This window comes from Plasmodium cynomolgi, chromosome 11 (assembly GCF_000321355.1).
Source record: "Plasmodium cynomolgi strain B DNA, chromosome 11, whole genome shotgun sequence".
NCBI lineage: Eukaryota > Apicomplexa > Aconoidasida > Haemosporida > Plasmodiidae > Plasmodium > Plasmodium cynomolgi.
Genome location: NC_020404.1, coordinates 217,439 through 228,174, shown reverse-complemented (window position 1 = coordinate 228,174; position 10,736 = coordinate 217,439). Strand labels below are relative to the sequence as shown.

At 41.1% G+C, this 10,736-nt stretch overlaps 4 protein-coding genes across 4 annotated transcripts; 2 read left to right on the top strand and 2 right to left on the bottom strand.

Annotated features, from left to right (window-relative positions):
* Positions 1-280: 280 nt before the first annotated feature.
* Positions 281-1,753, bottom strand: PCYB_111520 (molybdopterin synthase sulfurylase; the record flags this gene model as incomplete). Its single annotated transcript, XM_004223030.1, has 1 exon — positions 281-1,753. A coding segment is annotated over one exon (1,473 nt), but the record flags the coding sequence as incomplete, so codon positions are not given.
* Positions 1,754-2,647: 894 nt separating this feature from the next.
* Positions 2,648-4,275, top strand: PCYB_111510 (aminomethyltransferase mitochondrial precursor; the record flags this gene model as incomplete). The annotated part of the gene is made up of 2 exons (XM_004223029.1): positions 2,648-2,719; positions 3,145-4,275. 2 exons carry the CDS (start codon positions 2,648-2,650, stop codon positions 4,273-4,275), a joined length of 1,203 nt encoding a protein of 400 aa, XP_004223077.1.
* An 889-nt stretch (positions 4,276-5,164) lies between these two features.
* Positions 5,165-7,943, top strand: PCYB_111500 (hypothetical protein; the record flags this gene model as incomplete). The annotated part of the gene is made up of 8 exons (XM_004223028.1): positions 5,165-6,069; positions 6,331-6,379; positions 6,522-6,590; positions 6,691-6,750; positions 6,886-6,945; positions 7,064-7,168; positions 7,330-7,541; positions 7,811-7,943. 8 exons carry the CDS (start codon positions 5,165-5,167, stop codon positions 7,941-7,943), a joined length of 1,593 nt encoding a protein of 530 aa, XP_004223076.1.
* A 382-nt stretch (positions 7,944-8,325) lies between these two features.
* On the bottom strand, positions 8,326-9,965 carry PCYB_111490 (hypothetical protein; the record flags this gene model as incomplete). Its single annotated transcript, XM_004223027.1, has 3 exons — positions 8,326-8,483; positions 8,717-8,773; positions 8,936-9,965. The coding sequence occupies 3 exons, from the start codon at positions 9,963-9,965 to the stop codon at positions 8,326-8,328; spliced, it is 1,245 nt and encodes a 414-aa protein (XP_004223075.1).
* Positions 9,966-10,736: the final 771 nt, after the last annotated feature.

Genomic DNA, 10,736 nt, shown 5'->3' with positions numbered 1-10,736 from the left:
TTAATGAACAAATGAGGAGGAGCAACAGCTGTTTGTAAATTTCCTGTATGCATATAACTGTGGAGTGGGGTGGGGCTCCCAGGACAAATAGGTACAACGGGAAAAGTGCCGTTTGCACGGCTGATCATACACGTTGCTAACCGTTGAAGGGGCCCATATGGAGCGGTTCCCAAGCCATTGCAAAGATGATGCTCTCACGTAAAAGCACACCATAATATTCTTTTCGTCACCACGACACCCCACCCCAAGACGGTTACAAAAATGGCAAATTTTTAAATACCCTTTTTTGAAGCTCCAGATAGCCGCCCCTCATATTGTAAGTAAAAATCTGCTTGTCCTGAAACTCCGATTTATTGGCTGTTTTTTGGTTTGGGCAAATTTTAAGGGTATCGTCGGGAGAAGAATCCTGACGGGGAGATGTTTTGCTCCCCTCTGCCGAATCAACCAAAAAAAAATTATTAAAATATTTGGCAACCTTCAAAGAATCAATACCCCGTCTGCATATGACAATGATAACTATATTTCCAGTACATCTGGATATTTTTAGTTTGTCCAAAATTAGCTGAGTCAGGTGGCTGGAGCTGTTGGCATAATTATTTATAGATTCCATAATGTCGTAGAAGCTCCAGTTGATGGAATCCTTTAAGCCGTACACATTGGCGTTGTTGTACTTACGTACATCCAAAATGCATAAATGGTCTACTGGGAATTGGAAAAAGGAGAAATTGTTGTTCAGGATCTCCAGAAAGTGGAGGACGCCTATGTCGTACTGGTAGGTGGATATGACTTTGCCGCTGACACAGGTAAGGTCAGTCGCGTTGCCACCCCCACCTTTGTAGTCATTTTGATCGATGAACTCCCGCAGCTTTGCATTGTCTCCCCAGGCACAAACACAATTTTGATTCTTTCGATTCATGTTCAGTGTTTCAAATGGTCTCCTACTGGATAGACTATTGTACGTTAAAAAATTTTGCAAACTTTCCTGGTCCATATTAGCGGATAGTTTTATCACTTCATTGGCCTGTAAAATGCCAATAATCCCAGTTACTGTGGAGAGAATTCCATTTTCATCACAGTCATTTTTTTCTGTGTGGTTATTGAAATTTTGTAGACACCTATAACAGTTGGAATTTTCTTTAGTCAAGTTAAAAACGTTTAACTGTCCATATAGTCCTAGTGCACTCCCGAAAATTAATTTCTTTTTGTACAGAACGCAGAGGTCATTAATTAAAAATCGGGTCTCAATGTTATCCGTGCAATCAACAACAATGTCGTAATTCTTCACGATTTGCAATCCATTCGTTTTGTCTAAATAAAATGGGTAACATTTTATATTGGTATCGTCATTTCCCATGTTTTTTACCGTCAATTTGGCTGACAGGGTTTTATTCATTCCGGTATGTTTTTCTGCATGTATTATTTGCCTCTGCAAATTTGATACCTCTACTGTGTCTCCATCAATTAGCCCTATTTCTTTGAACCCAAATTTGGTTAAGTAAAGACAGACGGGGGAGCCTAGTCCTCCTAAGCCGATGATTAAAACCTTCGTCTGGAAAATCTTCTCCAGCGAATCACATGGAATGTCTTGTATGTTTATGTACTTGGCATATTTGTCGATTATTTCTTTATCGAAGTTTTTATAAAATAAGTCTGCTTCAATCTTCTGTGCTTTTATGTAATCATGTGATGATATCATGTAGGGACATATGGCTGTCTCCACCTTGGAACGTATCCACTTTAGGATTTCGCTCATTTTTTTTTTTTTTTCCCATTTCCCCATTTGGCTATTTCTTTTATGTAAAACCCGAGGAGGAAGCACAGTCCGCACTTGATGAGTTGTTCGTTTAGGAGTTTTCCCATCGGAGAGGGAGTGTGAGTGGGGTGGGGGTACAACCAATCAATGGCCGAGTAAACAATTGGGACAAACCGGAACAAACCTGGAACAAAATGGCAGCTAATGGGAAATTATCCGAATTGGTATAATTGAGATCCAAAACAAATGTAGAGTCAAACGACACAAATGCAACCGCTTCGAAGAAGCAGCCACGGTGTAGCTGACAGGATAAGGAGCTAGCCGCGGCAACCTTAGCAAACAAGCGGAAAAATCTGGAAAACCTACGCACCAAATGGCGTAGCGGTATAATGAAAATAAAAAAAAGGGGTTAGGGGGGCTGGCTCGTTTTGCATCCAACCATTTTGTTGGCATAAAATTTGGGGGCGCCAAAAAAAAAAAAGAAGAGAAGTGGAGTGGAGGGAACCGAACTGCGTTGAAGCGACCAAGCCGAAGATGCGCTCCTTTTTTTCGTTCTTCCAAAAACTGTAAAAATAGAACGTGCATTATAAGTATTGCGGGGTACCTGCGTTGGGGGTAAGTTTGGCTGGCGAGCATCAGGCAAGAAAATGAAAGATTCCGCACGTCAGGAAGTGTACGTAATATAACGCGCGAAGTTCAGTATGTATGGTGACACTCCTCTAAGTATGACCAAACGGTCGTATGCATTTAGCCACCCTCCCCCGTTTACACAAATTTGCAGCGCCAAATGTACTCATAGGGCATTCATCGTAGTTACTGGCTCTCATGTAACATTCCCCTCAAGAGAGAGGTAGATTTACAGAATGAGAGTAAGCATTTTCAGGAGATGTAAAAATGAAGATCCTATTTAAACGACAAAGGAGACTACCGGGGGTTCGGTACTTCTCATCAGGGAACAAACAAAAGGTAAGTTTTTAAAGAAATTGCTCTTTGGAGGCGGTTCAATGTGGAACCACGAGATGGTTAACTGTGGTTAGCGCTAATGTCATAGGTTAAAAAAAAAAAAAAAGAGGACATTAAAATGGGGAAAAAAAAAAAAAGAGGACATTAAAATGGGAAAAAAAAAAAAAAAGAGGACATTAACATGGAGGAAAAAAAAAAAATAAATAAAATAATAACTACATTTTGCAGTACGTGTAGGGATGTACACCCCCGATGGAAATAACCGTGTCGACCATTTGCCAGCACCGAGTTGTCCCTCCACAGTGGTGTGTGTACCGTGGTGCTGCTGTTCACGGTTGCGCCAAATTTACCACGCCACGTTAAGCAGCGCGTGATTAATTACGTAGTGAAGTTTTCCCCATTTTGCACTTTTTCCCTTTTGTTCGAAGGAAGAAGTGAGGAAAACCATTCTGTATGACGCGCACAAAAAGAACAACGCGATTTTCAAAATTCACAGCGGGTACTACATCCCGAATGAATACAAAGACTATACATTGATAACATCGCATTTACACACGAGGTCAAGCTGCTCCCTTTTTGATTACACATACAGACCAATCTTAAAGATAAGTGGCGCAGATAAAATACACTTTTTAGAAAAATACGTGGGAAGCGACATCAAAGGGTTATGGGAAAATGAATGTCGAATAAGTTTGTTGCTAAACGAAAAAGGAGGAATCATAGATGACATAGTGATTATATTAAGGGAAAATCATTTGCTACTATATTTAAATATACAGTGCAAGAATAAGGTGTTTAGGTACCTAAACGAAAAGCTTTCGGAGAATACCAAACTGGATGTGAAGATAGAAGAGTACACTTCTCACAGTTCAATATGCATTCAGGGGAGCAAATCTGCAAATGTGCTGAATGAAATTATAGGGGATGATACCTACTTGGAAAATTGCAGCTTTATGTCAAGCAATATTACCAAGTTGAATAAAATAGAGGGGTGCGTACTAAATAGGTATACCTGTACTGGTGAAGACGGCTTTGATATTTTAGTACCAAATAATCACGTGGAAGAATTGTATGAATGCATTTTAAAAAACTCTTTGGTAAAGCCTGGTGGATTAGAAGTTCTGAATACACTGAGATTGGAAAGTGGATTTTGTGTGTATGGAAAAGATATCAATGAAAATTTGACTCCTATCGAATCGAATTATAAATGGGTGCTGGGTCAGAGAAGACTGAAGGAATTAGATTTCAATGGTGCAGATATTATAATGAACCAAATTAAAAACGGTACAACTATTAAGCGAGTTGGATTAATAATGAACTCGACTATCGTTCCGAAGGAGAATTCAAAAATTTACACCAATGAAAATGCGCACGAAGAGATAGGTTACATAACCAGCAGCGTTTTTTCTCCCCTGCTACAGAAGCCAATTGCTATGGGTTACATAAAGACGGAGCACGCCGCTGCTAATAATCTTATAAAAGTGGAATGCCTGAACAAGTTGGAAGTCGCTCAAATTAGCAAAATGCCATTTGTCCCCCTGTCTATATATAAGATGTGAAGGGGGGGAGTTGGGGCCAGTTCGAGATGCGCGAGAAGGGCGGTTTGGAGCGTCTCCGCATGTACGGACGAGTGCGCATGTGTGCCTGCGTGTGCTCATGTAATGAGCACCCCGTTGCGTGTACCCATCGTCTGCCACCACACCGATATGCATCTTGTTCCTAACTATACCTTGTACAGGGGATGGCACCCGATACACACGAACGCATCATCTATATTACACAGTTTTAATTCACTCAACCTGGATGGGGATAAACTTCCCATTCAGCACCCCCCCCCTGCGGTTATGAACGTCCAAAAAAGGAATCATAAACACGCGAACATTTGGGGGCCGCCCTTTTTCGTAAGCCTTTTTTTCCAGTTATATAATTTGCTGTAGTCTCTTTGAACGCGTAAGCACACATTCTTTCATTTCGTAAGTTTTTCTGGAACGTTCACAAAAATGGGAACAAAACTTTTTCAAAGACCTCAAATTGCACATGTCACATTGCAAAGACCACACTGCACATGTCACATTGCAAAGACCACGCTACACACACATGTATACGCACACGTTGTATATTTATGGACCCTGTCGTTTTTAATTCTCGAGTACGCCCATGAACAGCACTACATAAAGGTTTTCAAAAACTTGCAGGAATTGTTTGCACACCGTTGCTTCTATGACTTTTTGAATTGCAAATTTGGATTTGTTTTTTGAAAAATTTTTATCGCTTTTCTGCCTATTTTGAATTTTTTCGCTTGACAACAAAAAAAAAAAAACCTAAAGCTGACTGGTTAAAAAAAAAAAAAAAAAAGGCTGATCAAACTGCTGGTTTTTGCCCAACCTTTTGGCGAACGCCTTTTTAATGACGTCCTTTTTTACGTTGACACAAATATGCTCATAACAGATGGACAAGTTGAACGAAAGTAGTAATTCGACTTATTCCTTCTTTTTTAAAAATTTATCCGTCACCGGGTTTTGTGAGGAGAACGCCCTGTTTATGACTGTGAAGGAGCTGTTTGACAATTCCATCGATGCTCTGTCCAGCGTGAAGGGGAAAGGAAAGGAAGTGCAGATTTTAATAAGGGAATACAAGAAGGAGTTGTCTTTGTACGAAATAGTTTGTCGAGACAATGGAGAAGGCGCGGAGATTAAAGATTTAGAAAAATTCTCGGAGATCTTTTTAACATCCAAAGATGATCGCAAAACAGGTGGGAAGTTTGGTATTGGGTTGAAAACAATCCTCTTGTACTCTTTCAAAACGGCTTACGGGTTTTTGCACTTGAAGGTCCGAGTAGAAGAAAAAAAAATATGGGATTTTATGTTACTAATTGACAAGGATTTAAGTCACACCTTTGTACAGAATTTTAAGGAGTATGTGGACGAAGAATGGAAATGGTCCATAGAAATATCAGTTATTTTAAAAATGAACAGTACATGTAATGTGTACGATAGGAGAATCTCTTTTTATATGATGTTAATTCTCCTGTGGAAGAAGGACATAAATATCAAGTGCTCTTGTGACGGCGTACAAGAATTTACACACACATGCGAGGAACAGCACCACACTGATGATGAACACGAGTTGTTAGACTCATTTGTCGCTAACTGCACAAATATGATATTCAGGAAAAGGAACCTGACTTCGCACAATTTTAACACAAACATGTACGTAAACGTTCGAAAATCTGGAAACGTTGATGTCAACGGGACGGGCATCCATATGGGGTTTGTCTTTTTAATTCGTTACGTGAATTCCATGCCCCTCTGGGGGAACAATGCAGCTGACTGTTCCATAACGAAAAGCTTTAAGTAAGCCAAAGGAAGGCCTGCATAGAAGGGGTGGAGGGATGCTGGCATTGTGGGCATCAGTTATGTGGGAGGATGCGTTCGTTCGGTTCGAGAGTTTTTCCCAGGGAACATGCGCGTGGTGGCGCGTCAATGTGTTATCGCGCTAACGTGCTAATGCGCCAAGTACTAACATGTCGTCGTGCTAACGTGCTAATGCGCCATGTACTAACGTGTCGTCGTGCTAACGCGTTAACGAGATCGTTCCCATTTTCATAACGACAGGAGCTTCCTAAAGTTGTATGGGCCTCAATTCGGGATGGAGCTCTTCAACGTGATAAATTTTTTTTCGCATAACTCTGCGCGGTTATGCAAGGGGGGGACTTGTGCCTTTGCGTCTATGTGCGTCTATGTGAGTCCCTGTACGTCTCTGCCTCTGCGCATGTAGAACATAGCTATCGCCCCTGCACGAACAGGTCGAAAACCTCGAGGAGATATACCCGGATGAATTGATTAGCCTGGAGTGCTTTAAAGATTTAAAGGAAGTAACGACGACGCCCTCTGAGGACTGGCCTTCCAATCGCAAACCATTTCGACCAAACGGTTTTGCTTACCCCTGTGCACCACTCTGCTTTGCCCTCGCAGATAAGTCACACGTTTCGCGTTAAGAAGTCTGAGAAATCCACGTGGGACATAATCCTTTTGGTAAAAAAAAAATAAATAAAATAAAATAAAAATAAATATTATGTATGAACAAATATGCAAACAAATAGAAGTAAGGATAGCCTGGTGGGAGGCGCTTTATAGACATCCCATGCGTTCATTTTTGCTTGCCAACAGGGAATCGACGTCCGAGGGAGTGACATTTCCTTTGCCAGTTTGAGCAAGACCTGCATAAATGTACCTATCGCTGTTGCATTTCGCTGGAGAAACGTCTCATCCTACTTATAAGAAGTTTTATTTGTCCATTTGGTTTTTTATGTTTTTTTACGTTTTTTTATGTTTTTCTTTTTCCAAGGAAGGAAAAAGTCTATCCAGCTTGATAAGCAAATGCGCGCTTGGCTTATTCAACAGCGTAAAGGTGGATTTCCCCGAGGAGTTCGAGAGTTTGTCGGACTATCAGGTGATGATCTAGAGATAGCATAAGGCGCAGAAATATCGGCTATGCAAAGTACAACAAAAAAAAAAAAAAAAAAAAAAAAAGGCTGACTTCAGCATGATGTTGGGAACACTTCGTTTCACGTTCACGATACACTCAACCAAATATTTTAACAGCTCAGACAGGCCTTAGACATATATGGTGTCCAGCTGGCTTCCTCGTTGAGCAAAATAATTTTAAAAGGACGAAGCGAATTTAAGAATAAGGTGTTTTTTTTACTTAATGAGAAAAGAAAGGAGATTAAAGGTGATACTTCGGAGAAGGACCGCGGGGGGATTGCCACGCTTGGTAGCTCAAGCGAGAAGGAGTTAATGGAAGAGCTGTACTATCATATCAGGTAGGCGAACATGCCTATGGAGATAGCAAAGGGGGAGGAGGAGGGGATGATTATTCACTTCACCGGGTGGCACTACATATACTTGTGAAAGTGGCTGCTATAAAACTACACTATTTCTGCATTTTTTTTTTTTTAAACAATGGATATTAAATAAATGTTTATTTTGTTCAAAAAAAACAACGTGGTTTTTGCATGAAGGTATGACATGCTGCTTCGTTAAAATGAATCACATGAAAAATTGATATATTTGTGTGCACATAAATTTGTAGGGAAAAGGTTTTGAGTGATGAGAAGGGACACGAGCAAGCTAACATTACTGTGAAGGATTATTCTTCCGGAGAATCAAACGTATCAGATTACGAAGACGACGCACGAGACGGCGATGATATGTGGCGTGAATAACTTTGGGGTTGACAAAAAATTAAAAAAAAAAGGGGGCAAACGGGGAGGCCACCAAAAAAAAAAAAAAAAAAAACGTGGAACGTTGGTGGTGAGCCTTTTGGGCCAAGGAATAAACAATGGATACAAATGTGCCTTCTCCGGATGGTACCATGTGCAACATGCCTTCTCCGACGTACTTTATTCACATTGTGAGTTTTCCTTTTATACATTCCGTGTCGTGCGCGCACACATATGCTCACATACGTATATCCACATGTGTGCCCTTTTTTTTTTCACATGCGGCTTTTTCACAAAACGCAACCCCACGCGCACCTCTCCCGTGGAGGAAAACTCCGGGAAGGTGGCTGCCTACCTCGACTTCCCCCAAATTGAGCGAAAACACTCACTCGATGTCGATGTTGGTGGTCGACAGCGACGAGTTCATTATGTTCAAGTTGTTCAATCTGCGCTTGGTCACGACGGAAATGTAAGCAATGGCAACTACTCCCAGGATGAAGCCAATGAAGAGGACGATGAGGTTGGCCCAGTGGTTCTCCATTTCTGCGGTGGGGGCAAAAAAAAGGGTATAAGTTGGTACAAAGGGGTGTAAAAGATGGTACAAAGGGGTGTAAAAGATGGTACAAAGGGGTGAAAGATGGTACAAGGGGGTGAAAGATGGTACAAAGGGGTGTAAAAGATGGTACAAACGAGTGTAAGTTCGTACAACGGGGTGTATGTTGTTGCAAATTGGGACAAACCCATTTTTATGCGACGCTGCAAATTTTTTGCCCTACCAGATATGTTGGAAATATCCTGAAGCAAAACACCAATGTAGACAAATATACTTATACCTGAGGGGGAAAAAAAAAAAAAAATTTTAAAGCGCATATAAAGGGATGAAGTCATTTAAAGCGGCACTTCTATCATTCCTCTCGCCTGGGCGCAATTGTGTGAGATTTTCCTCGTGCAGCTGCGCGGATTCTCTGTCCTTATGGCGAGCTTGCTTTGCTTACTGGGCAAGGCAGAGACGGATCCCAGCGCGAAGTCCTTGTACTTGAGGGACGTAACGCCCAGTATATAGCTAACAACAGAGGCTGGCAAAATAGGAGACAAACGAATCAACAGGACAAAAGACAGCCCATTGGAATTTATGGCTTGATTAAATGCTAAGTAAATCGGATAAACCATTAGCTTCTTATAAATAAATTCATGCATTAAATATCTTGAAATGAAAAAACATAGTGACATTCCCAAAACGTATCCAGTGGCAACAGAAAAAACGGCGACAATTATGCCCAAAAATTTTCCGTAAACTCCTGAGAATATAAGTCCCGCGCCAACACACATAATTTCGACTGACATGAACAGGGGGGACGTAAAGGTGAATAACAAAATGAACAGGAGGATACTCCAGGAACCTTGTTCTCCTACCCACTTTATAACTACATTAATTAAGTCTAAAAATTTTTTAAATTTTGTTATCAAAAATACTAGGAGAAAAAAAATGGCCACAATTATTAGTACCTTTATTAGCACTTGCAGTTTGGTTCTCATATGACTCCTTCTTGATGTCATTAACTCGTCAGGCTCTATTAGGATACGATTATTTTCTAAATCCTTATCCGAATTGTATTTATTTTCAAAATGGTAATGCGTTTCAGAGCAGTCTTCCTCGTTACTATCATAGTTGATATTGTTATAGTTGCTCTTGCTCTTGTTGTACATGGATTTATTGCTAATTAATTTTTCTTTCTCCATAGTGGAGTTATATTTTTTGTTGTTATTGGCATAGTGGAAGTTCCCATTCATGCCGTTGGTGGCGCTGTGCGCGCCTTTTTTCATATGACTATTCATGTTGCTATTCGCATACATACCTGTACCGTTACTTTTATTTAACAAGTTTTGGCCATAGCTGTAATTCATACCACTATGATAATTCTTACTCATGGCATCTCTCTCTTCTTCTGTTTCGTTGTACACGGTATCATAGTTGTTGCTTAAATATTCATACTTTTTTCCGCTGTGATTTTCTATATTATCCATTTCAGGTGTATTCAGGGTTTTGGTTTCAGGGGAGGGGGGGCTGGAAGGCTGATTGTCTCGGAGATGATTCAGTTGATCCTGCGCGGAGCGTTTAGCGGGCCCGTTGATGGTCACTTGCTGGCCACTTGCTGACCACTTGATGACCACTTGATGACCACTTGCTAACCGTTTGTGGACCGCTTATCCGATCGCGTCTCTACGCGACTCACTTCCTATCTGTCGAACGAACGCTCACGCGCACACACGAAAGTATTTGTGGCCGCTCGGCAGCGCCAACTGATTTTGCCGACTTGTACGTATAACTCAATAACGCTTGGTGATATACTTACTCACATGCACGTTAGCAATTTGTGTGACCGGTCGATTGGCTAACTTGCATTTTTTTCAACGTCTACAGGTGTATACGTGTGTGTGTAGGGGGGTAGGGCGGTACTATTCATGCACTCGCGCATAATTAGACGTGTATGCCTTGGCACTTCTCGGTGGCGTTTTCGCAGCGTTCATTTGTGTTTTCCACTCTGTCTAACTTCAAATGTGCGTTTGTTACTTACAAGAGTTTGGTTAGCTTGCCTTTTTTTTTTACGTGTGTGCGCGCCGTGTCAGGTAGCTACGTGCGGGAGCGTATGCGGACGTAGGAGGGTACACACGCATATGCACAAGCGAGCGAACATAAGCGAATGTACACAAGCGAGTTGGAAAAATATAACTCCTACTGGAAGCGTCTCTCTCAAGGCTATGCTTCCTGGTCATAAAAAGTGTATTAATTAAAAT